The sequence below is a fragment of the Leptosomus discolor genome, chromosome 20, assembly GCF_034619465.1.
Source record: "Leptosomus discolor isolate bLepDis1 chromosome 20, bLepDis1.hap2, whole genome shotgun sequence".
In the NCBI taxonomy this organism is placed as follows: domain Eukaryota; kingdom Metazoa; phylum Chordata; class Aves; order Leptosomiformes; family Leptosomidae; genus Leptosomus; species Leptosomus discolor.
In genome coordinates this window covers 2,391,175-2,418,205 of record NC_141410.1, presented here as the reverse complement: position 1 = coordinate 2,418,205, position 27,031 = coordinate 2,391,175, and the positions used below count along the sequence as shown (strand labels likewise).

General features: G+C 58.3%; 2 protein-coding genes across 4 annotated transcripts; both read left to right on the top strand.

Moving 5' to 3' along the window:
• Positions 1 to 1,770: 1,770 nt before the first annotated feature.
• Positions 1,771 to 8,308, top strand: LOC147414032 (peptidyl-prolyl cis-trans isomerase H-like). Of its 2 annotated transcripts, XM_086476081.1 has the most exons (9): positions 1,771 to 1,836; positions 2,442 to 2,506; positions 2,873 to 2,896; positions 3,408 to 3,452; positions 3,895 to 3,937; positions 4,915 to 5,006; positions 6,550 to 6,638; positions 6,933 to 6,973; positions 8,226 to 8,308. In XM_086476081.1, exons 1-9 carry the CDS (start codon positions 1,771 to 1,773, stop codon positions 8,292 to 8,294), a joined length of 534 nt encoding a protein of 177 aa, XP_086332207.1. In that variant the 3' UTR covers positions 8,295 to 8,308. The 2 variants fall into 2 exon arrangements, with proteins under 2 accessions (XP_086332207.1, XP_086332208.1); XM_086476082.1 differs by lacking the exons at positions 2,873 to 2,896; positions 3,408 to 3,452.
• Positions 8,309 to 19,416: 11,108 nt separating this feature from the next.
• LOC147414031 (peptidyl-prolyl cis-trans isomerase H-like) lies at positions 19,417 to 25,955 on the top strand. 2 transcript variants are annotated; one of them, XM_086476121.1, is made up of 9 exons: positions 19,417 to 19,482; positions 20,098 to 20,162; positions 20,527 to 20,550; positions 21,062 to 21,106; positions 21,549 to 21,591; positions 22,557 to 22,649; positions 24,194 to 24,281; positions 24,576 to 24,616; positions 25,869 to 25,955. In XM_086476121.1, exons 1-9 carry the CDS (start codon positions 19,417 to 19,419, stop codon positions 25,935 to 25,937), a joined length of 534 nt encoding a protein of 177 aa, XP_086332247.1. In that variant the 3' UTR covers positions 25,938 to 25,955. The 2 variants fall into 2 exon arrangements, with proteins under 2 accessions (XP_086332247.1, XP_086332248.1); XM_086476122.1 differs by lacking the exons at positions 20,527 to 20,550; positions 21,062 to 21,106.
• Positions 25,956 to 27,031: the final 1,076 nt, after the last annotated feature.

The window sequence follows — 27,031 nt, the reverse complement described above, 5'->3', positions numbered from 1 at the left end:
GCTGAGTGACATCATAAGGCTCTGGGGGCTGGGCGGGGCAGAGGGGCCCGCACGCTCAGAGCCTCTCTGCACACACACAGCCCACGGGGCCAAGGGGAAGCGACTGGTGTGCCCAGCCCCCCTGCGCATGGATTTGGGCACACGCTGCACCCCTGGGTGTGATGCTGGGTCTCCCCGCGCCCCTCAACGTGCCTTTCAGTGCGCCCAAAACCCCTGGGTGTGTGGGTGTGCCCTTTGGTACACCATAGAGCCTTCTGTCTGTCTGCCAGAGGGCTACCCCAGGCCCCCAGGGTATATTTTGGGCTGCTCCGAGACCCTTGCTCGGCTTTTTGGGCTTCCCCTGCACGTCTCACTTAGCCTTTAGCTGCTCCTGCCGCCCGCGGCTGTGCTTTTCAGGGTGCCCCAGCCCCCCAGGTGTGAATTTCAGTGATCTCCACGGCAATTGCACTGCCATTCAGGACGATAAAGCCCCTAAGGACGCCTTTCTGAGCAGCCCAAGGCCCCGCGGTGTGCCTTTCGGGCTCCCACAACTCCTTGCTGTGCCTTTGGCTGCATCTCCAGGCCCCGCCGTGTGCTTTCTCCTGCACCCCATCTCCCTTGCTGCACTTTCTCCTGCACCCCGTCTCCTTTGCTGTGCCTTTCACGACTCCTCCGTGTACCTGTCGGGGCAACCCGGTCACCATGACGTGCCGTTTGGGACAGCCCGGACCGCTCGGGCTTCCTTCTGGAGCACCCACAACCCCCTGGCTGCTGCCCATGAGCCACCTCTGCTGAAGGCTGCCGGAGGCTGCAGTTCCCTGCTGTCGCTCTTCCTTCGTTTCCGCTGCGTCCCGTTGGGCTTGGGGGCAGACGGCCTCGAACGGTGTCGATGCTCCTGCTGGGTCTCCGGGGGCTCGCAGCTGCTTTGGTCATGATTCAAGGATTACACACAGCGGGTACCGTAATAAATCCTGTCTGGCAGACATCTTGGACTACAACAGACTGTCCTTGTTTCTAACCACGAACAGAGCATTGGTTAATGAAGACCTTCGGTCTGGGACTTTACAGGGGCGTGCTAGCAGCATTGGCAATAGAGATTGTATTTCGTATTTGATCATTTATTCCCTTTGAGACTTACTTTCCCAGCATAATCATTCGTCTCTCCTACTGCTATTCGCCAATTAGAATTCTTGCTCTTCAAGGCAAGGTGGGAAGAGCAAGGGGGTCGCTAAGCAGTAGCCCCAAATCCTCAATCTGGTGATGGCCGCAGCAGTGCCGCTCGCCAGCGCTCCCTGAAGTCTCCCGTGGGGCACTGGAGCTGGCCTGTCTACCCTCTGCGCTGCAGCAGGCCCGCACTAAGGCAGGAGGAGACGTGCTTGAAGGCCAGGCCCTGCCCCCTGCTGAAGCCCGGCCCTGCCAAGCTGCCCAGGAAAGCCCCGGGGGCAGGAGCCATCCTGGAGGCAGCAGGCTGGGGTCTCCCCCGGCGGGGCCGGCGCCAAGGGCCAGAGGGCAGCAGCCCGGCCCTGCCAAGAAGGGAGCCGAGAGCTGCCCACGAGGGACAAAGCCCAGGGGAACGCCAATCTCCTCAAGCCCTCCGCAGGCCCCTGGCACCCTCCCGGCGCCGCCCGGCCTGGCGGGTCGACTCCGGGGCGGGCCGGGGCCACAGAGCCCCGGCTGCGGGGCCGCCAGCCCCCGCCGCTGCCCGCCGGCAGGCAGGGAGGGCAGCCGAGGGAAGGCGCGTGCGCGCCCCGCCTCCCGCTGCCGCGGCCGCTGCCGGGAGAGGCGGCCGCGATGGCGGTGCTGGCGTCCAACCCCAACAACCCCGTGGTCTTCTTCGATGTCGCCATCGGCGGGCAGGTGGGCGAGGGCGCCGCCGCCCCGGCCCCGGCCCCGGCCCCGGCCCCGGCCCCAGCCCCGGCCCCTGGGGCTCTCGGGAGCCGCGCGGCGGGGCCGGGGGCCGCGGGTGCAGCGGGAGGGGCCGGCGGGGGTGCGGTGGGGTGTTGCGGGGGTGCAGCGGGAGGGCGGGGGGCGGCTTGTTGGGGAGGGGAGGGGAGCGGCCAGGGGTGCAGGGCGGGGTCTTTTTGTTGGTGGTGCGGGAGGGGGTTGGCCGGGGTGCGGGGGGGGCTGTTGGGTCTCGTGGGGAGTGTAGGAGCGCAAGGGTGGGGGTGCGCTGGGAGGGGGCGGTCGCAGGGTCCGTCGTGGGGCTGTGAGGGGCGCAAGTGGTTGGAGGGGCGCGTCGGGGTTCAGCGGGGGCTGTGGGGTTGCAGGGGCGCGTGGGCAGGGGCTTGGGGCAGTGCTGCGGGGGAGGGGTGTGGAGGTGCAGGGCTGCATCGGGAGGGGGCTTGCAGGGCTGGGGTTGCAGCAGGAGGCTGACTTGGCGGGAGTTGCCTGGGTGCAGCGGTGGGGAGGCCGGTGGGTGCGAGTGGGGCCCAGAAGGCTCATGTGGCCGCCGTCTTGCCCAGGAGGTCGGCCGCATGAAGATGGAGCTGTTCGCCGACGTTGTCCCCAAAACGGCGGAGAACTTCAGGTGAGGAGCGGCCGGCGTTCCTGTGGCTCAGCCTGGAGCCGGCCTGCGAAGGGTTTTCGGTGCAGGAACGTCTCTGGTGGCAGAGCGACTGCCTGCCCCCGCGAACTGCTGCACCTGCTTTGCTCCTCTCTGCGTTGCCAGAGAGATGTGACGGTGCAGCATGCTGATCCCCGGGGGAGCCCGTCTGGCTGGAAGGTGAAGGCCTCCGGTCCCTCTCTGCTCCCTCGGTGGAGCTTCCGATAGGCCCGGTGCATCTATGAAGGGGGCTGCCTTAAGGTCACGGTAGGGCTCTCCTCGCCGCCCGGTTATTTTGCCACGGGCCGACGGATGTGCCTCACGCTCTGCTCTCTTTTTTTTGTTTTCCAGGCAGTTTTGTACGGGGGAATTCAGGTGAGTGGGTTCTAGTGGGTCTTTTTAAGTAGGCTACTGCGAGAAAGAGGGCTGGGCAAGTAGGAAGAAGGGTCACTTGGGATTTTCTCTCACTGTCCCAGTACAAAAGGAAAGAGTGAGAGAAACCTGCTGGGATGAAGTTGTGCCGGGCTCGTCGGTGAGTCGCGGAGGTGGCAGACTTTGCCATTTGGGCATGACTGTGTTCGTGCTCAGGTCGCTCTAGAACGGCCTGTCTGCAACTCGCAGCCGCCCGTGCTGCAGCTTGCCGCGGGATCCCGTCAAGGTGATGGTGTGGAGGTTGTAGGGAACGACGTCAGTTCATGTGCAGGGCCCACCGGAGGTTTCCCTGTGCCTCCGAGAGCACCAGCTGAGAGCCAGGCTGCAGCGCTTGGTTGTGTATCAAGGCAGCTGCTGAGGTACAGGGCAGCCCTTTGGGGCTCCGGATCCCTGGGAGGGTTTTGCGTGGGCTGTCCAGTGAGTCGCAGTGATGTTCCTGTTTATTTCCTTGCAGGAAAGATGGTGTCCCTGTGGGTTATAAAGGAAGCACTTTCCACAGGTAATTCCCCTGCTTTTGTTCAGGCACCTAAATAGCAGCCTGAGCCAGCTGGGGTTTTGAGACGCGCCTTCAAGGCGTTACTGGTCTGGGAGGCCTTTGTGGGTGGCAGCTAATTGTCCTTCTGTAGCTGTGGGGGCTTTGGGGGCGCTGTCAGACGTGTACGCTGGGGTCACTGGGAGGGATCCCCCGTTCCTGGTGGGCCAGGTCAGAGATCGTTTTCTGGCATCTGTCACCTAATCGCTGTCCCTGGTCGAAGAGCAGTGGCTCCCAAATCACCTGATAGCAACCAGTAGTTAATATTTGTGGTAGACTTGAGACTGTAGCGTTCGTAGGCCCTGATAACTTCCGTGGTGCTGCTGCGAGGCCAAACTCCTTTTTACCACGTAGTATTCTTCTTGAGGCATTTGTCTGCTGAGAACTAAGTATTCTTTTCCTTGTTTAGGGTAATAAAGGATTTCATGATCCAAGGAGGTGACTTTGTAAACGTATGTACCTCTGTATTCCTTTGGGGCTTCTCCTGCGTGGTGTAATAGGCACTGTTTCCAAGGGTGCGTGCTGATTTGGGGGATCTGTTGGCTCTCTTTTGAGGTCCCCAGTAGTCACTGGAGGTTTCCTTGTAGCTTTGCTGCCATCTCACTGCAGCAGGCTGTAATGTACTTGGAAAGGAATCGTGAGTCTTGTGTGCACATACCCTCTCCTCCCCCAAAGAGTTCCTCTCTAAAAAGCCCCGTGGCAGTACAGCTCGAGGCTTTTCAAATTGGCAAAGATTTTTTTTTTTTACCCTGTTGTCCTTCCCCGCCTTCTCCTGTCCCCCCGAACAAGAAACCCTGCGAGTTTGTATTTGCTTTGCGGAGAGTGACCTTAAGTAGAGAACCGAGAAGCATGTGGTGCAAGAGATCGTTTCCGTGCAAACGAACTTTTTGTCAATGAATTGTGCCAAAAGAGGACAGAGTTTGTGCCGGCAGTGGTGGTCGTGCTCTGAGTTGGGGAGAAGCAGAGTGTGTGGGGAAGGCTGGAGGTCCGCGGGGTCTCTTGGCTGTCCTAGGACCCAGTAAAATGATTTCATTTCTGGAAGCGTTTCAAAACGTGAGGGGGCGTGATGAAGCTTTTTTAATCCAAACTTCCTAAAACTTGGTTGTCTGAAAGTCGCTGAGGGGAGTGACCGCACGGCGGGCGGCTCAGCCGCAGCAGACTTTAGGTGGTCGCTAATTGCGATGCTGCTGCGATGCCCCCGCGGGCTTTATTCCTCCCCCTGGAGCTGCTCAAGCATTAGGGCTTGCACCAGACATTGAATGTGTTGGCTCCTGGTGCGTATGGAGGGCAGGGGAGCATCCATTTGGGGCAGAGTTGAGCCCTGTCCTTTTGCGTGGGGCTTTTAAATTTGTGTTTTAATAAACTGAACCGTTGGGTAGCGCTGGCTCAGAACAAGCGCTGAGGCTGACGGGGCACCTCTGTCACCCAGGGAGACGGCACCGGAGTAGCCAGTATATACAGGGGTCCTTTTGCCGACGAAAACTTCAAGCTGAAACACTCTGCTCCTGGGCTGCTCTCTATGATGAGTAGAAAACACTGCCGTTGTAAGACGGAAAAGCTTTAGGTACTTTCTCTGTGCCCTTTTCCTGGGTGTATCGGGTATTTGCCAGGCAACAGACATCTCCACCGCTGGACCCAAGGGCTGAAAGACCGGCTGTGTGAGTGCTCGTCAGAAGGCTGCTCGTGGGTTAATGCGTGGAGGAACAGCGAAGTCCCGATGATGATCCTGCAGCATCCTTTCTTTTCCCCCGTTGGAGGGCTGGGGCAGGCTTTGCTCGATGAGCTTTGAGAAGAGCTTGGTGGCTCTTGCGGTTTGTGTAGGGTGGCAAGCGGTGGGGTTTTCTTCCTCCCCGATGCTGTTACCGAGCACTGACCTCAGCAAGGGGGAGGCAAAGAGGTGGGGCGTTCCGAAGCCGTAGCAGCGTTCCCAGGGTGCCTTTGCTAACATAGGCTTCCTGTTCCACGCTGTAGGAAAAACTGCAAGCGTTGCCCGTTGCCTGGTAGGAACAGTACCCTGACTTTGGCCACAGACAGCAAGCGGAGCCGGTGCTGCAGCGTTCCTGTCCGCAGCTGCTTCTCGCCCAGCTCTTTCAGCTGCCCTGCCCTTAAAGCACTTGCTTAGAGCATTCGCCATGTGCATTAGTTACTCCTCCCGTTCCAAGCACGGCCCAGAAAGAGGTGTCACGACACAGCTAAGCGAGCAGTGTGCCGTGGCGTGGGACGAGGGATCCCGCGCTGGTCTCGGCAGCTTTGTGTGAAAGCGGCGTGGCTCCGGAGTCGCTCTGCCGGGCCAAGCCGTGGTCCCTCCCAGCTGGGTCCTTCCGCAGCTGGCTAGCGATAAGTAAAAATGCCACGGGACTGTGTCCCGTGCAGCCCTGCAGCTGCAAAACGTGCCCAGTTCACTTGCCGGCCCAGAAACGGGCTTTAGTATCTCCTGGGTGTCCAAAGAGCTTTGAAAATGGGAATGGACTTAAGCGTGGCAGAGCCGTGTTCTTAGCAGAGCGCGCACGCTCCGGGTGCTGCGCTCAGGTGTGAATTCAATTTGCCGTCCGCATCGCGCTGTTCCGTGAGCCCTGTGCCGCTGGGATCGTTGCCTTTCTCATCCTGGTCGTCAGAACAGACACGTTTGGGTTGGTTTGTCCTGAGGAAACCTTCCAACTAGCAGAAAGCTGCTTTTTTTTTTCTGCCCTGGTTTCTGTCTCTTCAGTTTTCCCCGGGACAATACTGCAGCCAGGAAGGACTCGCCACCAAAAAGTTTGGCCTTTTTTCAGGAGCGTGCCCTAGAGCCCAGATTTCAGCGCGATCTTGTGCTGAACGTGCCTGCGTAGAAGTACGGTGGGAAGTTGGTGAGAGCGGCATGACCAGACTGGGTGGCGTGCCGCGTCCCAGCCCGGGGTGCTCTCCTGCGGATGCGTATCTGCTGCCCGTGGTTTGTGTAGCCACAAGCTAAAAAGAAGCTAGGCTGGGTCTAGAGCAACAGCTTTTTCCTACGTGAGGCGCGTCTGCCTTCGGTTTTGGCAAGTCTTTGATTGTACACTGTTGGTATTTTGCCATTCTCCCCCCAGGCAAACAGTGGTCCCAGTACCAACGGCTGTCAGTTTTTCGTTACGTGCTCCAAATGTGACTGGTTGGATGGGAAACCCGTCGTGTTCGGTGAGTACCGGCAGCGGCGGCCTGGCGTCCCGGCTGAGGGACACTGCCTGTGGCGCAGCTGCTCGAAGAAACAGCCGGGGACTGCTTGTTCTTCGCCCCTCGCTTGTGGAGCACGTTTTAAGAGGGATCGTTTCCTTTGCCCGTTTAGAGCTCGGAAGTCAGCTCTGACGTGGCCAGTAGCTTTACACTGCACCAGACTTTCCAGCGGGACCAAAAGTGCATGTACCTGTGATGAGTGGCGGGGAGCAAAGGTAAGTCCGGCCGTATTGAGATGGAAGAATTTTCTCATTCTAGGTAAAATCGTCGATGGGCTGTTGGTCATGAGAAAAATGGAAGTAAGTTGAATTTGCCTATTTCTCCGCGAACGTCCCCTTGGGCAAGTGGTACAGAGGATTGACAAGGGTGGTTCTGTTCTCTGCCGCTGTCTGTTTAGAGGGTACCAGGGAACAGCAGCGTTGATAACTGGTGTTACCGGTTGTCGTTGTTATAAAATGGCAGGAAAGGCCTTGAGGCAAATGCTGTCCTATAGATTGACTTTAGAAATGCTGTGCTGTCGTGGTTGCTGGTTGGTCTTTGAGCGGGGATTGTGTTCCTGTGGCTTTATTTGCGACGCTTTGCATTTGTTGGGGAAGCTGAATTGAAAAGCTGTTCCATCAGCAACCCAGACGAGGGTGTGAAGCAGATCACTTCTGTGCCGTTGCCCGGGATTATTCCGTGGATGCTGAATGATCAGTTCTGCTGATCCGTGATCAGCGTGTTTGATAAGAAAAATGAAAGTCATCTCCTGAAGGGCTTCCAGCGTCGTGACTGGGTGTCTGAGTAGATGAGGAGATGTAACAAACAGCGGTGAGATCGAGACGGGCGAAACTTAACTCCCTGGCCCGCGCCTGGCTAATGTGCGCAAGGGCCTCCACCCTCGGTCTGGGAAGCGGGGCGAGCACAGAGCTGACCCCCGTCCGGTGTTGAGAAAAGGTCCCGTGCAAGGAAGGGTACGGCGCGGTGTGATGCACGTGTTGCTGACCCTCTTTGCCAGGAGCACCGATGGCAGGGTTGCGGTGTGCCTGCCTTGTGCGTCACTGCAGCGAGGGGCGAGTTGAGGGAAATAAGTAAGAGACTCAGAAAGGAGCAGCTGAGTCCAGCAGAAGGAGAGGTTCAGAATGAGGGTTGCTGTGGGACTGTCTGGTGTTTGGATTCCGCAAAGGCCGTACAAAGGCAAGTTTGCTTCGCGTGTTGCAGCTGTAATTAGTAACTTTCAAGCTTTAGGCCAGAGCAGCCTCAAGCGACGTGATGCCTGCTGTATCTCAGGAGGAGCTCTCTGGCTTTAGCTCTGTGCCTTCCCTCCCCTTGGAGGGATCGGGGTCTGGTCTGTATCCCAAACCTCTGCCCGCAGAGAGAGTGCAGCAGCTTATGGCTGGGTCCGTTGCCCAAATGCGTGATGGTGCTTCTGTGTGACTCGGAGCTGTGTCTGGATTTCCCGGTTCCTGATGCTGTAGGCATCTCTCTCTCAGCCGGTCTTGGAGTACCTGTCACTCGCGGGATTTGCCGAGCTTTTATGAGGTTTAACGCTATACGTTTGTCTGTCCTCAGAATGTGCCGACGGGTCCAAACAACAAACCCAAGCTGCCGGTTGTGATCTCCCAGTGTGGGGAAATGTAGAGCAGTGAAACAGAAATGGGGTAAGTGTGTCTTTGCAGGCCGCCAGTGCAATCAGCCTCTGGGCTGCTCTGCTCCTTTCCTTTTCTCTTGACTTAGTTTCGCAGTCCTTTGAGTCTGTAGAGAGCTGACTCAGCTCAGTGAAGCGCCAGCAAATCCCCACCGTTTTTGGCCTTCCATTCGATGATTTCCAGAGAGGTCTGGAATTGCCCACGAAGACACTTTGTCCCCGCTTCCATAACAGAGTCTTTCAGATCTGTGGCACTCCAGACTCTGGGGAGCTCCTCCTGCTTGATGAAGTGACAACAGGGGATGTAATTGTTCTTTCGTTTCCCTGGTACTTCTGGTGGCGTCGATAGGCTTTTGAAGAGAGGGACGACCTTGTTCCCAGGCTTTCTTGCAGATGGGCAGACCCGTGCTGATGGGTGGGGTCCCCTATAGGGCTGTCCTCAGGCCCAGGCTTGTTCATCATTTCTGCTTGGAGCACATGATCTCTGGCCAAGATCCAGCTTGAGACCGGCAGCTTTTCCCTTCTAGGGACGAGGCCGGTGCCACCTCGCTGACTTCCCAGCCAGGTTTTAGGAACTGCCTTTCTGCAGCCTGCTGCCTCTCAGCTGCCTGGAGACAAGGAGGGCATCTGCCTTGCCCAGCTTCAGCCAGCTGAGTCAGTTACTTGTCCAGACCCTTTAAAATCAGCCGGGAGAAAGAGGTGCTGGTGGGTTTGGGTTCGGAGGCGGGTGCAGAGGCCCGGCATGGAGACCCAGGAGGACGCCCGCGTTCTCTGGCTCAGGGTGAGCTGATGCGTGCAGCAAGTAGCGCTCCCGTGAAAACCGCTGAGGCGGCACCCAGTGTCACTGCACGGTCTTGCTGTTGTGGGATGAGTCGGGAATGGCCGTCCAGCGTTTCGGACCTGTTTCTTCTGCGTTTCAGCGTTCCTTTGCCGGTGCTTAGGCCTGTGCTGGCTCCATGCCGTTCCATCTCCAGCCGGTTCCCCCACTGCCCCAGTCCTCTCTGCAGGCCAGATCCGCGCTCTTGACGTTCTCCTGAAATTACTTCATCATTGGCATCTTACCTTTTTTGGGTTTTCTCACAGTTTGAAATGTAAATAAAGAATTTTGTTAAATATGCCTGCAGAGCGCATCAGTTGACGTGCTCGGGAAGAGATTCTTCTTCAGGTGAGGGGGACTGCAGAGTCTTCAGCAACGTGTGTTGTCCCTAGCTGGTTCAGCAGGGAGCTTCTACTGGGCGTGGTGGTGCGGGGCCCTGCTGCTGGGCGATTGCGAAATGGGCAAGAAGGGGTGAAGGGAGCATGGCAGAGCACGGCAGTGCCGTGCTACAGCAGCTCCTTTACTGGGCAGGTAAGTCGGGCTGCCTGGCAGAGAGGTTCTTGGCGTCTTGGGAACAGCCAGAGCCTTTCTACACGCAGCCTTGCTGAAGCACAAGGAATTGGCGCGGCGCAGGCTCCATCCCCGTGAGTTTGCTGGGCTCTGGGGCGAGTCGTGTTGTAAACAAGCGTTTGTAAAACCTCCCCTGGCGCGTGGCGGCACCAGGCCGTCGGGCTGTCGTGTGGCACGGGCGTTAGAGGAATTTACCTGGGTGCGACGTGGGTGTTAGGGCAGGGCTTTGGGCTGGGAAGCCAAGAATGCTTATGCTCTAGGAGCAGAAATTGGGCCTCCTTATCCTGCACGGTTACCGAGGGCGCAGCTGAGGCTGCCGGTCGGTGGAAAAACTGACTTTCTCCTTCCAGAATTGGGTTGCAAGCTGACCTACCTGCTGGGGGACACGCAAGCGCCCCTCGGGGGGGCTGGGCTACGGCGTGAGTTTCCTCATCCGGCAGATGAAAACGTAAGGGAGCTGGGACAAAGCCTGTTCTGTCACCTGCAGGCGCTTCATACCGCCCGGGGACGTCCCGCCGCTCCTCGGGCAGCAGGAGTGTGTTGTGTGGGGCTGTCTTGGGGAGGTGCGGGCCGCGCCCTTTGCTTGGGCGTTACCCAGCGCGAGGTGGCAAGCGCTGATGTGCTGGAGGACAGATCCTGCAGGCGGGCTTTGGTGTGCTCTGTTGTCTCGGGGCTGTTTGAAGTCCTTGAAGCAGGCTCCGGCTGTCGGGATTTCCAGGTCTCCATTCCTGGGGCTGCACAGCTCCTGAAGTCACTCGTGCTCACTTCTGTCCAGCCCGAGGCATCTCGCCTGCTTGTACCTGCAGAATCCCAGGTGATGAAAGAAACACAAAGCACACCGTCCCTTTCCTCTGCAGCCCCGAGAACGCTTTCCAGAGGGGTCTCTCCTGTGGGAGGAGGGTTAAAGATTCCCAAGAGCGAGGAGCAAACTGGAAGCTGGTGACAGCTGTGAAATAGAGGTGACCAAAAAGAGAGAGGCTGGGCTGCCGGTGCTGCTCGGGAAATGTGTCCAGATGGCCCTTCCCTGGGGGGCTGCTGAGGCAGGAGCTTGGCTGCAGGCGGCTCGGGGGAGCTCTGCCTGCCAGCTGCAGTGCTGAGGTTTGCACTGCTGAGGCGGGTACCCAAATTCACTGTACTTTTTCCTGAGGGAAAGCAGCGTATTGCTGGCTCCAGGCTTGATCTGGGGAGTAAAGAGTGAATTTAGCATAGCTTAGTAGTGAGCAGCAATTAGCTAGCTAGACCCAGCACAGGATAAGGGAGCAGAAGCAGCCTTGAAATGTTTGAGACAGTAGGAAGAGCTTGGATGAGAAAGTACACGATGAAGAAGACTCTGAGCCTTCCTCCGAAAGTCCCCAAAGGACGACCACCAGATGACAGCACGCGCGCGCCAAGAGGAGGAAACGTGTTATAATACTTTCTGAGAAACAATTATAATATCCCCAGCTATTCTCGGAACTAATTGCAGACGCTCATGAATATGCATGTTTTGAGGTAATACATAGAGTTGTAGAATGTGACCCGTGTGCCAGCTAGGAGGAGCGACCCCCCTTGCACCCAGCGCCGTGCTAAACAGACCTGCTTTGGAACTCTCTGCGAGTTAGAGAGTTTGCCTCCACGCTTCAGGGGCAGCAGCTCTTTCTCAGCCTGATGCATGTGTTTCTGTCACTGCGATCAGCTAGTCTCGCTTCCCGCGTAGCAGGGGTCACAGAGCTTCCCCAAATGAACATCCTCGCAGGCTTCATCACCGAGATTTGAAGGTGTCTCCACAATTTCCTCCCCTAGGGTCCCTTGCATGGTGGATTCCCTATTTGCCATTGTATTTTAAGGCTTGTTTTTCTCTGGACTTCCTGAGCATCGTCCAGTTTTGATATCCTTCTGGTTTCAAGGTCACGGTCCCGATGCAGATCCCTTGCGGGACTGTATGACTGTTGGAAAGCTCTTTCCTTCGTTAGCCGACTTGGAGATCTCCTGGAACCGTAAGTGACCAAGATAGCTTGACAAGGCCTATGGCCATACCCCCCCATCGGTTCTTGCGATGGGCTGACCTTGGCCCCAGTCCCCCCCTGGCCGTGGTGTAACGTGGGAAGCTGGGTCCCTGGCTTCCAGTTTTCACGCTAGGATGGGGGAATGGGCAGTCCTTTGGGGGTGATGTTGCAAGGGCTGATGCCGAGGGGATACGCCTTGGTCGGAAAGGTGGTGGAGTGATGGGTCAGCTCCCAGATACCTTCTTGGTGGTTGCCGGTGAGTGAGGTTTGTCTCCTCTTCTGAGGGAGGAGTGACGTAGGCAAGGGCAGGGCTAGGAATCTGTGACCGGCAAGCCCATTTTTCAAGTGCCCGAGGAAAGTGACTTGGTGGACAAGAAGGCTGGGTTTCCTCCGGACCTTGGCCCTGGGGAATTCAGCAGAGCTCTTGGATCTCTCTGAGCCCACGTAAGGTGAAGACGTAGGGGATGGAGGCAAAGAGGAGGTGAAATGAAAGGTGATCCTTAGAGAAGGGCTCAGGGGAAGGGAGGGCAGCTGCCCCCCAGTCTCTCCCCCTCCCTCTGGCAGAGAAGCTCCCCTGGGCAGGAAGGATGGGATGCTGAGGAAAAGGCTCATTAAAGACAAGGCTGCGAAGAGCCCTCTGGCCCGGGGCTGCAGCCTGGCTCCGAAACGGCTCCAGCAGGAGGCATTTCTTTCTGGGAGGAACTGCCCGGGCAGGTGAAAGCAAAGGAGCTCCTGGGGGCGCAGCGCAAGCGCAGGCAGAGGGAGCCGAGCCTGGGCCCTGCATCTGCAGCGTGGAGGGGCCGAGGGGCACCTCAGCCAGGTCCCAAACTGCCGTGGGCAAAGCGCAGACCCTTTGCCCTCCTCCCCGCGAGGGCTGGCACGGGGCTCGGGACCTCTGCGCGCTGCCCGCCCCCTGGGGCGGGGGGTTAGACCCGGTCCCCCACCCGGCTTCAAGCGCCAAGCGGGGCGCTTGGGCCCGTCCGCTCCCCGCCAGCGCAGCCCCCCCCCCGCCGCCGTTCTCCGGGGGCTGATGGCGATGCTTTAACTGCACTCAGGACGTGTCTGAGGCAGCTCCGCCACGTCCCCCCCCCCGGCCTCCCCGCCCCGCCCCGCCCCGCCCCGCCCCGCCCCGCCGCGGGGATTAACGCTGCCGGGCTCCCGCCTGCTGACTCCCGCTTCTCTCCCGGCAGCCGGGAGCGCCGGGGCTGCACCCAGCCCTGGGAGCGGGGCCGCAGGCGGGGGCCGCCCGCGCGGCCGCTCTGCCCCGTGGCTCCAGGGCTGTGGTTGGGATTGCCCCCGGCTGGGGAAGGGGCCTTGAGGCCCCTCCGTCACTCTTAGCGAGCGTTCAGGATCTCCCCTCTTTGCTCCTCTGGATGTCCAGGTCCCCTCCTTGCTGCTGCGCCTATTCCATTTCCCTCGCCCCCTCCATCTCCCTTCTGGCCCCTGGACCCGTCATCCTTGCGCTCGGAGCCCCTCCTTTTGCCCCCCATCTTCCTTCTCCGCACGTTCTCGTCCCCTCCCTCAGTGCTCGGGTACCTCCCGCTCCCCTCCGCAGGCTTGCACGAAGCAAAGTGGAAGGGGGAAGAGCAGGAGCAAAGGGGAACGACCGGGTCCGAGTACAGATCGAGGGGAGCGCAGAAAAGTGGGCACGTGCTGGAAGGCAACTTCTCCCAGTTTCGTTTCCAAAGCTTGTAATTTTGGACTGGACAAGGAACTGGGGTTCAGGGGGAGATCCGGTGGCTTCACCCCCTTCCACCCCTCTTCCATTTTACGGAGTTTATCTACAAATGCCAGCCTCCGGGGGGATCTGGGGTGACACACGCACACCCTGACGCTTGGGCGAGTTGCAAAAAAGCTGTCGAATCCTGTGGTTGAACTATATGACAGAAATCGCCAGGTCAGCTGATTTGGCGATTGCCCCAAGAGCCCAAAAGCCAAGATTTCACAAACCTCTTTCCCCGTGCAGCTGCGCCATCAGGGTGATTAGAAAAGGGAATCACTGTAGAATCTTCTGTCAGGTTAACATCCATCCCCTGTAATTCCTCCAAGCGGTCAGATGTAAAAAGAAAGAACTTCTGGTAAAGCACATGTAATTGAAATTTCAGTTTTGGAAAACTTTTGCTCTCCTAAGATAAAAGCAACAAGCAGTCAAACGACCGACCTGTTTTAACCCAGCTTTCAAATATTTCCCCGCTCTGACTACTAGGTAACAGGCATTGCACTTGGTAATCCAAACAATTCTGTACTGTCCAAATGTAGGCTGGTAGTAGAGGACTCTTCCTTGAACAATTCACAGACAGTAATGCTCTCCAAAACACGCCACTGTTAAAAACACTCCTATATTTACAAACGAGTGCTGATGCTCTGGCTCTCCTGCAGCTGGAGGCTGTGGTCTCTCCGGGCAAAGCTACGTTCAAGTACCCAATCTCAGAAGCTTGCGAGGGGGACAAGCCTGAGGATGAGTCTTGGCTTGCGGCTTCTCCTTCAGGCTTCACGTCTCGCGTGGCCTGCAGGGTGCTGAGAGAGCCTGGTGGTTCTCGTGATGGGGAGCTGAAAACAAAACAAAGTTCCTCTCCTGAGTCATCCTGCAAACTCCATCTGAGCCTCCGCCACCCGCACGGCCCCAACGCTCCTCCCAGCCTCTCTGTGAGGCAGCGCAGGGCGACAGTCGGTGCCTTTCGCTTGGACCAAGTCTGGGATACTCCTCCTCCTCCAGCCAAGGAGCTGGCGGCCCTCATCTACCCCCGAGCCTCCTCAGACTGTCCGTCACCCTCCATGGCACCCGCAGGCCGTCACCGAGTCCACTGGGCTGGGTCTCCAGCAGGCAGGGAGCGGAGCTGCAGAGCCCCTCTGCCTTCCCTTGCCCATCTGGCACGGATCGTGGGGATCCCGGCTACACCAGCAGAGAAACAGCTCGAGCTCCCTCCTGCCCCATAGCCTGGGACGTGAGTCACGCAGTCCTGGGCAGCAGCGGTCCTCTACGGCTCATCACCTCTTGTGTGAAGACACGCTTCCAAAAAGCCTGGGCACCAAGCTGATCTCTAAATCCCACCGTGGGCCCCGACAGAGTTTGAAAATGTCACTCCTCCGTCCCATTAGCTTCAGTCTTTAAACACAGTCTTTAGAAACGGAGTCAGCCGCCAGCACGGCATCTCCCCGGCTGAGGAGGACCCGTCTGTGCGGCAGCTCACCTCGCTCCAGTCGGTCTTGGCTGGCAGCTCCGTCTGGGTCTTGGCCAGCGACGTCTCCGTCCCCCAAATGCTGGAGCTGCTGCTGCAGCTCCTCCACCTGCTGCTCCAGGGGCTTCCTAAAAGCACGTTGGGCTGACAGTGAGACACTGACGTGGAGGCCTGCCTCCGTGAATTTAAGGCTGGCTGGGATCTAAACCCAACACCACGCTGCTCTGCACCTGCCCTGGGCAACAGCGAGGGCAGAAAGAAATCAGGACGTCCTGGCTGTCCCCACCTCCCAGTGGCACGTGAAAGGTGCGTGCTGTGTCCGGGATCCTCAATGCCAGCGGCACAAGAAAGGGCCCTGCCGGCAGCTGGAGGGTAAACCAAATCACTGGGCTGGCAGGAGAGGCCACGCACCTTCTGAGGCAGCTGAAGCCTCCAAAGCTCTTTCAAATCTGACACAGAGGGGATGTGGGGAGCTCTGCCAGGGACACTGGCAGGTCCAAAGGACACAAAGGAGGTAAAACCCGTGCTGCCCTGACTCCTTGAGCCCGCCTAGGGCCAGCCGTGGAGCTGCAGCAGGGAGCTGCAGGCTGGCTCAGCAGCATTTGCTGGCACACGCCTCCCCTCCGCACCCAGCACAGCCCTTCCCCAGCTCTGGGTACCTGTTCAGCCGCTCCTCGTGAAGTTCTTGCTGCGCACAAGCTTCATTTGCTCGGGTCCCCTTCAATTCCCCCTCCAGGAGTTTCTTCTCTGAAACATGGGCCTCTGCCAGCAGGAGTTGGTGTTCTGAATCCTTTAGCTTTTGCTGCAGCTTTGAAATCTCGGACTGAATTTGGACATGGATTAAAAACCTTCTGAATGTATAGGCCAGGATCTGATACGGATCCCTTTGATCCCTCCCTGTCTGAGTCACAGGAACAAAAGGTTTCCATGCTTCTACTCAAAGCACTTCTGCACGTCTTGGTGTCAAAGCCCATGAGAAGCACAACCTCTCCAATGGCTACCAGACACTTTATCAGGAATTAGCAATAATAATCCTTTTCTGCACCTCATTTGATCCTGCACACTTCAGAACCCAACCCACTGATTAGTGCAAGAACACGGCAGAAGTGATGCCACGGAAAACACAAGCTTTTGCCATTTACCAGGTAGCAAACTGCAGCACATCTCCTCGGCAAGAAGGTGGTCTGGGCTTCCTGGCCTGCCAGCCCTACTGCCAGTATTTTCAGAGACCCCGAGTTTTAGAGACAAGAGTGGAGCCATCAGATTTGGCTTCTATTATCTTGGGTATGCTCCCACAAATAACAGACCTTTTTCTGAAATATTTTAGGAATCTTAAGGGCGTTTAAGTAGGAAGCGGGGTAAAGCCAGTCAGTGCATACGCGTACATACAGATGTCTAAGCGCGTCTCAGGGCTTGCCAAAACCTTTGCAATTCCATCAAAAGGGGGCAGTGCTCACCTCACCCCTTCTTCTACTCTGACGGCCTCGCTTCCTAAGGCATCACTCACCGCTTGTGCTTGGGCGGTCTCCTGCGCCTCTCCCAGCTGCCGACGGAGGAAAAGGTTTTCACTTCTCAGCTTGGCCAGTTCCTCCTGCAGCTCTTCTGCCTCCTCGATGGTGTCTTTCGTCTCCTGGTCTGTCTCAAGGAGTACAGCATGCTGCTCCTTTGCTTGATTCTGGACCTGAAGTAATTCTCTTTGTGTTACGTGTAAAGCCGATGTCTTTTCCGAGAGGGCTTTTCTCAGTTCTTCCACTTCTCTTTCAGCTCTGCTCAGCTGCTGAGACAAGCTCTGGTTGGTTTCTTGCACCAGAGACATGTGCTCACGCACGCTGAGCAATCGGACAATTATTTGAAGCACTTCTGCATCAACGATATCTGACGGCTGACGGCTTCCAGGGCTCGGGTGGGAAGGGGATGAACCCGACCCTGTCTGTTCAGAGATAAAGAGCACAGATTGGCAGAACTTAGGAAAGCAGCTCAGAAGAGGGGAGAGGGGCAGCATTTCCGAGAACCAGGACTCCCACCAGCTTGACGTCAGCTTAGAAAAGAGTTGTCAACAACTCTGCATCGGACATGACTCGAGGAAAGGTCTGATTTCACGCTGGCGTGTAGCGCCGTCCTACGAGGAGGACGGCAATTTAAAATGTTTGGGTTTACGTACCGCCCCCCCAGAGCTGTTGCTCTCCTCGACGGCTTCTTGGTCTGGTGGCGCCTTACGGAGGGCAGACTCCTTGCCCCAGCGGCCGGTGTCGGGCTCCTGCACCGGCCGCAACGGGGCGCAGTCGATGGTGGCGGCCGCAGGGTGCAGCTGGTCCCGGCCGTGCGGCCGGAGCTCATCGGCACGACGGCTCCCGGAGGGCTCGGGCACCACCTGCGCCGTCCTGCGCCGCAGGAACCGCCAGATGCTCTTCATGGCCCCGTGGGAACGGGCACTGCACGGCCTCGCCTCCCCTCTCCCCGGGCAGCAGGGGCCGGCAGGACTCAGCGGGCGCTGCCGGGGGCCGGCTGCGAGCGGCGGAGCCGAGCCCCGAGGATCGGCAGGGCACGGGCAGCTGCCTACGGGCTGAGCTCCACCGCCAGCACCAGCTCCACCAGTGACACCAGCACCAGCACCGCCGGCACCGGCAGCACCGCTTCCACCAGCTCCACCAGCAGCAACAGCACTGGCTGCACTGGCAGCACCAGCACCGCCAGAGCCACTGGCACAGCACCAGCAGCACCAGCAGGTACGGTGTGTGCAGGGACTGTGCCAGCGCCCCAGGTCTAGTGGACCTGTGCGCTGACGTCATGAACGGCTGAGTGACATCATAAGGCTCTGGGGGCTGGGCGGGGCAGAGGGGCCCGCACGCTCAGAGCCTCTCTGCACACACACAGCCCACGGGGCCAAGGGGAAGCGACTGGTGTGCCCAGCCCCCCTGCGCATGGATTTGGGCACACGCTGCACCCCTGGGTGTGATGCTGGGTCTCCCCGCGCCCCTCAACGTGCCTTTCAGTGCGCCCAAAACCCCTGGGTGTGTGGGTGTGCCCTTTGGTACACCATAGAGCCTTCTGTCTGTCTGCCAGAGGGCTACCCCAGGCCCCCAGGGTATATTTTGGGCTGCTCCGAGACCCTTGCTCGGCTTTTTGGGCTTCCCCTGCACGTCTCACTTAGCCTTTAGCTGCTCCTGCCGCCCGCGGCTGTGCTTTTCAGGGTGCCCCAGCCCCCCAGGTGTGAATTTCAGTGATCTCCACGGCAATTGCACTGCCATTCAGGACGATAAAGCCCCTAAGGACGCCTTTCTGAGCAGCCCAAGGCCCCGCGGTGTGCCTTTCGGGCTCCCACAACTCCTTGCTGTGCCTTTGGCTGCATCTCCAGGCCCCGCCGTGTGCTTTCTCCTGCACCCCATCTCCCTTGCTGCACTTTCTCCTGCACCCCGTCTCCTTTGCTGTGCCTTTCACGACTCCTCCGTGTACCTGTCGGGGCAACCCGGTCACCATGACGTGCCGTTTGGGACAGCCCGGACCGCTCGGGCTTCCTTCTGGAGCACCCACAACCCCCTGGCTGCTGCCCTGGAGCCACCTCTGCTGAAGGCTGCCGGAGGCTGCAGTTCCCTGCTGTCGCTCTTCCTTCGTTTCCGCTGCGTCCCGTTGGGCTTGGGGGCAGACGGCCTCGAACGGTGTCGATGCTCCTGCTGGGTCTCCAGGGGCTCGCAGCTGCTTTGGTCATGATTCAAGGATTACACACAGCGGGTACCGTAATAAATCCTGTCTGGCAGACATCTTGGACTACAACAGACTGTCCTTGTTTCTAACCACGAACAGAGCATTGGTTAATGAAGACCTTCGGTCTGGGACTTTACAGGGGCGTGCTAGCAGCATTGGCAATAGAGATTGTATTTCGTATTTGATCATTTATTCCCTTTGAGACTTACTTTCCCAGCATAATCATTAGTCTCTCCTACTGCTATTCGCCAATTAGAATTCTTGCTCTTCAAGGCAAGGTGGGAAGAGCAAGGGGGTCGCTAAGCAGTAGCCCCAAATCCTCAATCTGGTGATGGCCGCAGCAGTGCCGCTCGCCAGCGCTCCCTGAAGTCTCCCGTGGGGCACTGGAGCTGGCCTGTCTACCCTCTGCGCTGCAGCAGGCCCGCACTAAGGCAGGAGGAGACGTGCTTGAAGGCCAGGCCCTGCCCCCTGCTGAAGCCCGGCCCTGCCAAGCTGCCCAGGAAAGCCCCGGGGGCAGGAGCCATCCTGGAGGCAGCAGGCTGGGGTCTCCCCCGGCGGGGCCGGCGCCAAGGGCCAGAGGGCAGCAGCCCGGCCCTGCCAAGAAGGGAGCCGAGAGCTGCCCACGAGGGACAAAGCCCAGGGGAACGCCAATCTCCTCAAGCCCTCCGCAGGCCCCTGGCACCCTCCCGGCGCCGCCCGGCCTGGCGGGTCGACTCCGGGGCGGGCCGGGGCCACAGAGCCCCGGCTGCGGGGCCGCCAGCCCCCGCCGCTGCCCGCCGGCAGGCAGGGAGGGCAGCCGAGGGAAGGCGCGTGCGCGCCCCGCCTCCCGCTGCCGCGGCCGCTGCCGGGAGAGGCGGCCGCGATGGCGGTGCTGGCGTCCAACCCCAACAACCCCGTGGTCTTCTTCGATGTCGCCATCGGCGGGCAGGTGGGCGAGGGCGCCGCCGCCCCGGCCCCGGCCCCGGCCCCGGCCCCGGCCCCGGCCCCGGCCCCGGCCCCGGCCCCTGGGGCTCTCGGGAGCCGCGCGGCGGGGCCGGGGGCCGCGGGTGCAGCGGGAGGGGCCGGCGGGGGTGCGGTGGGGTGTTGCGGGGGTGCAGCGGGAGGGCGGGGGGGCTTGTTGGGGAGGGGAGGGGAGCGGCCAGGGGTGCAGGGCGGGGTCTTTTTGTTGGTGGTGCGGGAGGGGGTTGGCCGGGGTGCGGGGGGGGCTGTTGGGTCTCGTTGGGAGTGTAGGAGCGCAAGGGTGGGGGTGCGCTGGGAGGGGGCGGTCGCAGGGTCCGTCGTGGGGCTGTGAGGGGCGCAAGTGGTTGGAGGGGCGCGTCGGGGTTCAGCGGGGGCTGTGGGGTTGCAGGGGCGCGTGGGCAGGGGCTTGGGGCAGTGCTGCGGGGGAGGGGTGTGGAGGTGCAGGGCTGCATCGGGAGGGGGCTTGCAGGGCTGGGGTTGCAGCAGGAGGCTGACTTGGCGGGAGTTGCCTGGGTGCAGCGGTGGGGAGGCCGGTGGGTGCGAGTGGGGCCCAGAAGGCTCATGTGGCCGCCGTCTTGCCCAGGAGGTCGGCCGCATGAAGATGGAGCTGTTCGCCGACGTTGTCCCCAAAACGGCGGAGAACTTCAGGTGAGGAGCGGCCGGCGTTCCTGCGGCTCAGCCTGGAGCCGGCCTGCGAAGGGTTTTCGGTGCAGGAACGTCTCTGGTGGCAGAGCGACTGCCTGCCCCCGCGAACTGCTGCACCTGCTTTGCTCCTCTCTGCGTTGCCAGAGAGATGTGACGGTGCAGCATGCTGATCCCCGGGGGAGCCCGTCTGGCTGGAAGGTGAAGGCCTCCGGTCCCTCTCTGCTCCCTCGGTGGAGCTTCCGATAGGCCCGGTGCATCTATGAAGGGGGCTGCCTTAAGGTCACGGTAGGGCTCTCCTCGCCGCCCGGTTATTTTGCCACGGGCCGACGGATGTGCCTCACGCTCTGCTCTCTTTTTTGTTTTCCAGGCAGTTTTGTACGGGGGAATTCAGGTGAGTGGGTTCTAGTGGGTCTTTTTAAGTAGGCTACTGCGAGAAAGAGGGCTGGGCAAGTAGGAAGAAGGGTCACTTGGGATTTTCTCTCACTGTCCCAGTACAAAAGGAAAGAGGGAGAGAAACCTGCTGGGATGAAGTTGTGCCGGGCTCGTCGGTGAGTCGCGGAGGTGGCAGACTTTGCCATTTGGGCATGACTGTGTTCGTGCTCAGGTCGCTCTAGAACGGCCTGTCTGCAACTCGCAGCCGCCCGTGCTGCAGCTTGCCGCGGGATCCCGTCAAGGTGATGGTGTGGAGGTTGTAGGGAACGACGTCAGTTCATGTGCAGGGCCCACCGGAGGTTTCCCTGTGCCTCCGAGAGCACCAGCTGAGAGCCAGGCTGCAGCGCTTGGTTGTGTATCAAGGCAGCTGCTGAGGTACAGGGCAGCCCTTTGGGGCTCCGGATCCCTGGGAGGGTTTTGCGTGGGCTGTCCAGTGAGTCGCAGTGATGTTCCTGTTTATTTCCTTGCAGGAAAGATGGTGTCCCTGTGGGTTATAAAGGAAGCACTTTCCACAGGTAATTCCCCTGCTTTTGTTCAGGCACCTAAATAGCAGCCTGAGCCAGCTGGGGTTTTGAGACGCGCCTTCAAGGCGTTACTGGTCTGGGAGGCCTTTGTGGGTGGCAGCTAATTGTCCTTCTGTAGCTGTGGGGGATTTGGGGGCGCTGTCAGACGTGTACGCTGGGGTCACTGGGAGGGATCCCCCGTTCCTGGTGGGCCAGGTCAGAGATCATTTTCTGGCATCTGTCACCTAATCGCTGTCCCTGGTCGAAGAGCAGTGGCTCCCAAATCACCTGATAGCAACCAGTAGTTAATATTTGTGGTAGACCTGAGACTGTAGCGTTCGTAGGCCCTGATAACTTCCGTGGTGCTGCTGCGAGGCCAAACTCCTTTTTACCACGTAGTATTCTTCTTGAGGCATTTGTCTGCTGAGAACTAAGTATTCTTTTCCTTGTTTAGGGTAATAAAGGATTTCATGATCCAAGGAGGTGACTTTGTAAACGTATGTACCTCTGTATTCCTTTGGGGCTTCTCCTGCGTGGTGTAATAGGCACTGTTTCCAAGGGTGCGTGCTGATTTGGGGGATCTGTTGGCTCTCTTTTGAGGTACCCAGTAGTCACTGGAGGTTTCCTTGTAGCTTTGCTGCCATCTCACTGCAGCAGGCTGTAATGTACTTGGAAAGGAATCGTGAGTCTTGTGTGCACATACCCTCTCCTCCCCCAAAGAGTTCCTCTCTAAAAAGCCCCGTGGCAGTACAGCTCGAGGCTTTTCAAATTGGCAAAGATTTTTTTTTTTTTACCCTGTTGTCCTTCCCCGCCTTCTCCTGTCCCCCCGAACAAGAAACCCTGCGAGTTTGCTTTGCGGAGAGAGACCTTAAGTAGAGAACCGAGAAGCATGTGGTGCAAGAGATCGTTTCTGTGCAATTTTGTCAGTGAATTGTGCCAAAAGAGGACAGAGTTTGTGCCGGCAGTGGTGGTCGTGCTCTGAGTTGGGGAGAAGCAGAGTGTGTGGGGAAGGCTGGAGGACCGCGGGGTCTCTTGGCTGTCCTAGGACCCAGTAAAATGATTTCATTTCTGGAAGTGTTTCAAAACGTGAGGGGGCGTGATGAAGCTTTTTTAATCCAAACTTCCTAAAACTTGGTTGTCTGAAAGTCACTGAGGGGAGTGACCGCACGGCGGGCGGCTCAGCCGCAGCAGACTTTAGGTGGTCGCTAATTGCGATGCTGCTGCGATGCCCCCGCGGGCTTTATTCCTCCCCCTGGAGCTGCTCAAGCATTAGGGCTTGCACCAGACATTGAATGTGTTGGCTCCTGGTGCGTATGGAGGGCAGGGGAGCATCCATTTGGGGCAGAGTTGAGCCCTGTCCTTTTGCGTGGGGCTTTTAAATTTGTGTTTTAATAAACTGAACCGTTGGGTAGCGCTGGCTCAGAACAAGCGCTGAGGCTGACGGGGCACCTCTGTCACCCAGGGAGACGGCACCGGAGTAGCCAGTATATACAGGGGTCCTTTTGCCGACGAAAACTTCAAGCTGAAACACTCTGCTCCTGGGCTGCTCTCTATGGTGAGTAGAAAACACTGCCGTTGTAAGACGGAAAAGCTTTAGGTACTTTCTCTGTGCCCTTTTCCTGGGTGTATCGGGTATTTGCCAGGCAACAGACATCTCCACCGCTGGACCCAAGGGCTGAAAGACCGGCTGTGTGAGTGCTCGTCAGAAGGCTGCTCGTGGGTTAATGCGTGGAGGAACAGCGAAGTCCCGATGATGATCCTGCAGCATCCTTTCTTTTCCCCCGTTGGAGGGCTGGGGCAGGCTTTGCTCGATGAGCTTTGAGAAGAGCTTGGTGGCTCTTGCGGTTTGTGTAGGGTGGCAAGCGGTGGGGTTTTCTTCCTCCCCGATGCTGTTACCGAGCACTGACCTCAGCAAGGGGGAGGCAAAGAGGTGGGGCGTTCCGAAGCCGTAGCAGCGTTCCCAGGGTGCCTTTGCTAACATAGGCTTCCTGTTCCACGCTGTAGGAAAAACTGCAAGCGTTGCCCGTTGCCTGGTAGGAACAGTACCCTGACTTTGGCCACAGACAGCAAGCGGAGCCGGTGCTGCAGCGTTCCTGTCCGCAGCTGCTTCTCGCCCAGCTCTTTCAGCTGCCCTGCCCTTAAAGCACTTGCTTAGAGCATTCGCCATGTGCATTAGTTACTCCTCCCGTTCCAAGCACGGCCCAGAAAGAGGTGTCACGACACAGCTAAGCGAGCAGTGTGCCGTGGCGTGGGACGAGGGATCCCGCGCTGGTCTCGGCAGCTTTGTGTGAAAGCGGCGTGGCTCCGGAGTCGCTCTGCCGGGCCAAGCCGTGGTCCCTCCCAGCTGGGTCCTTCCGCAGCTGGCTAGCGATAAGTAAAAATGCCACGGGACTGTGTCCCGTGCAGCCCTGCAGCTGCAAAACGTGCCCAGTTCACTTGCCGGCCCAGAAACGGGCTTTAGTATCTCCTGGGTGTCCAAAGAGCTTTGAAAAATGGGAATGGACTTAAGCGTGGCAGAGCCGTGTTCTTAGCAGAGCGCGCACGCTCCGGGTGCTGCGCTCAGGTGTGAATTCAATTTGCCGTCCGCATCGCGCTGTTCCGTGAGCCCTGTGCCGCTGGGATCGTTGCCTTTCTCATCCTGGTCGTCAGAACAGACACGTTTGGGTTGGTTTGTCCTGAGGAAACCTTCCAACTAGCAGAAAGCTGCTTTTTTTTTTCTGCCCTGGTTTCTGTCTCTTCAGTTTTCCCCGGGACAATACTGCAGCCAGGAAGGACTCGCCACCAAAAAGTTTGGCCTTTTTTCAGGAGCGTGCCCTAGAGCCCAGATTTCAGCGCGATCTTGTGCTGAACGTGCCTGCGTAGAAGTACGGTGGGAAGTTGGTGAGAGCGGCATGACCAGACTGGGTGGCGTGCCGCGTCCCAGCCCGGGGTGCTCTCCTGCGGATGCGTATCTGCTGCCCGTGGTTTGTGTAGCCACAAGCTAAAAAGAAGCTAGGCTGGGTCTAGAGCAACAGCTTTTTCCTACGTGAGGCGCGTCTGCCTTCGGTTTTGGCAAGTCTTTGATTGTACACTGTTGGTATTTTGCCATTCTCCCCCCAGGCAAACAGTGGTCCCAGTACCAACGGCTGTCAGTTTTTCGTTACGTGCTCCAAATGTGACTGGTTGGATGGGAAACCCGTCGTGTTCGGTGAGTACCGGCAGCGGCGGCCTGGCGTCCCGGCTGAGGGACACTGCCTGTGGCGCAGCTGCTCGAAGAAACAGCCGGGGACTGCTTGTTCTTCGCCCCTCGCTTGTGGAGCACATTTTAAGAGGGATCGTTTCCTTTGCCCGTTTAGAGCTCGGAAGCCAGCCCTGACGTGGCCAGTAGCTTTACACTGCACCAGACTTTCCAGCGGGACCAAAAGTGCATGTACCTGTGATGAGTGGCGGGGAGCAAAGGTAAGTCCGGCCGTATTGAGATGGAAGAATTTTCTCATTCTAGGTAAAATCGTCGATGGGCTGTTGGTCATGAGAAAAATGGAAGTAAGTTGAATTTGCCTATTTCTCCGCGAACGTCCCCTTGGGCAAGTGGTACAGAGGATTGACAAGGGTGGTTCTGTTCTCTGCCGCTGTCTGTTTAGAGGGTACCAGGGAACAGCAGCGTTGATAACTGGTGTTACCGGTTGTCGTTGTTATAAAATGGCAGGAAAGGCGTTGAGGCAAACGCTGTCCTATAGATTGACTTTAGAAATGCTGTGCTGTCGTGGTTGCTGGTTGGTCTTTGAGCGGGGATTGTGTTCCTGTGGCTTTATTTGCGACGCTTTGCATTTGTTGGGGAAGCTGAATAGAAAAGCTGTTCCGTCAGCAACCCAGACGAGGGTGTGAAGCAGATCACTTCTGTGCCGTTGCCCGGGATTATTCCGTGGATGCTGAATGATCAGTTCTGCTGATCCGTGATCAGCGTGTTTGATAAGAAAAATGAAAGTCATCTCCTGAAGGGCTTCCAGCGTCGTGACTGGGTGTCTGAGGAGATGAGGAGATGTAACAAACAGCGGTGAGATCGAGACGGGCGAAACTTAACTCCCTGGCCCGCGCCTGGCTAATGTGCGCAAGGGCCTCCACCCTCGGTCTGGGAAGCGGGGCGAGCACAGAGCTGACCCCCGTCCGGTGTTGAGAAAAGGTCCCGTGCAAGGAAGGGTACGGCGCGGTGTGATGCACGTGTTGCTGACCCTCTTTGCCAGGAGCACCGATGGCAGGGTTGCGGTGTGCCTGCCTTGTGCGTCACTGCAGCGAGGGGCGAGTTGAGGGAAATAAGTAAGAGACTCAGAAAGGAGCAGCTGAGTCCAGCAGAAGGAGAGGTTCAGAATGAGGGTTGCTGTGGGACTGTCTGGTGTTTGGCTTCCGCAAAGGCCGTACAAAGGCAAGTTTGCTTCGCGTGTTGCAGCTGTAATTAGTAACTTTCAAGCTTTAGGCCAGAGCAGCCTCAAGCGACGTGATGCCTGCTGTATCTCAGGAGGAGCTCTCTGGCTTTAGCTCTGTGCCTTCCCTCCCCTTGGAGGGATCGGGGTCTGGTCTGTATCCCAAACCTCTGCCCGCAGAGAGAGTGCAGCAGCTTATGGCTGGGTCCGTTGCCCAAATGCGTGATGGTGCTTCTGTGTGACTCGGAGCTGTGTCTGGATTTCCCGGTTCCTGATGCTGTAGGCATCTCTCTCTCAGCCGGTCTTGGAGTACCTGTCACTCGCGGGATTTGCCAAGCTTTTATGAGGTTTAACGCTATACGTTTGTCTGTCCTCAGAATGTGCCGACGGGTCCAAACAACAAACCCAAGCTGCCGGTTGTGATCTCCCAGTGTGGGGAAATGTAGAGCAGTGAAACAGAAATGGGGTAAGTGTGTCTTCGCAGGCCGCCAGTGCAATCAGCCTCTGGGCTGCTCTGCTCCTTTCCTTTTCTCTTGACTTAGTTTCGCAGTCCTTTGAGTCTGTAGAGAGCTGACTCAGCTCAGTGAAGCGCCAGCAAATCCCCACCGTTTTTGGCCTTCCATTCGATGATTTCCAGAGAGGTCTGGAATTGCCCACGAAGACACTTTGTCCCCGCTTCCATAACAGAGTCTTTCAGATCTGTGGCACTCCAGACTCTGGGGAGCTCCTCCTGCTTGATGAAGTGACAACAGGGGATGTAATTGTTCTTTCGTTTCCCTGGTACTTCTGGTGGCGTCGATAGGCTTTTGAAGAGAGGGACGACCTTGTTCCCAGGCTTTCTTGCAGATGGGCAGACCCGTGCTGATGGGTGGGGTCCCCTATAGGGCTGTCCTCAGGCCCAGGCTTGTTCATCATTTCTGCTTGGAGCACATGATCTCTGGCCAAGATCCAGCTTGAGACCGGCAGCTTTTCCCTTCTAGGGACGAGGCCGGTGCCACCTCGCTGACTTCCCAGCCAGGTTTTAGGAACTGCCTTTCTGCAGCCTGCTGCCTCTCAGCTGCCTGGAGACAAGGAGGGCATCTGCCTTGCCCAGCTTCAGCCAGCTGAGTCAGTTACTTGTCCAGACCCTTTAAAATCAGCCGGGAGAAAGAGGCGCTGGTGGGTTTGGGTTCGGAGGCGGGTGCAGAGGCCCGGCATGGAGACCCAGGAGGACGCCCGCGTTCTCTGGCTCAGGGTGAGCTGATGCGTGCAGCAAGTAGCGCTCCCGTGAAAACCGCTGAGGCGGCACCCAGTGTCACTGCACGGTCTTGCTGTTGTGGGATGAGTCGGGAATGGCCGTCCAGCGTTTCGGACCTGTTTCTTCTGCGTTTCAGCGTTCCTTTGCCGGTGCTTAGGTCTGTGCTGGCTCCATGCCGTTCCATCTCCAGCCGGTTCCCCCACTGCCCCAGTCCTCTCTGCAGGCCAGATCCGCGCTCTTGACGTTCTCCTGAAATTACTTCATCATTGGCATCATATCTTTTTTGGGTTTTCTCACAGTTTG

Coding starts and splice junctions, on each gene's coding strand:
- LOC147414032 (XM_086476081.1), top strand. CDS start 1,771: ATGGCGGTGCTGGCGTCCAACCCCAACAACCCCGTGGTCTTCTTCGAT. Junction 3,938..4,914: donor AAGGAGGTGACTTTGTAAAC/GTATGTACCTCT, acceptor TCTGTCACCCAG/GGAGACGGCACCGGAGTAGC. Junction 6,974..8,225: donor TGGTCATGAGAAAAATGGAA/GTAAGTTGAATT, acceptor GTCTGTCCTCAG/AATGTGCCGACGGGTCCAAA.
- LOC147414031 (XM_086476121.1), top strand. CDS start 19,417: ATGGCGGTGCTGGCGTCCAACCCCAACAACCCCGTGGTCTTCTTCGAT. Junction 19,483..20,097: donor ATGTCGCCATCGGCGGGCAG/GTGGGCGAGGGC, acceptor CGTCTTGCCCAG/GAGGTCGGCCGCATGAAGAT. Junction 24,282..24,575: donor TGGGAAACCCGTCGTGTTCG/GTGAGTACCGGC, acceptor TTCTCATTCTAG/GTAAAATCGTCGATGGGCTG.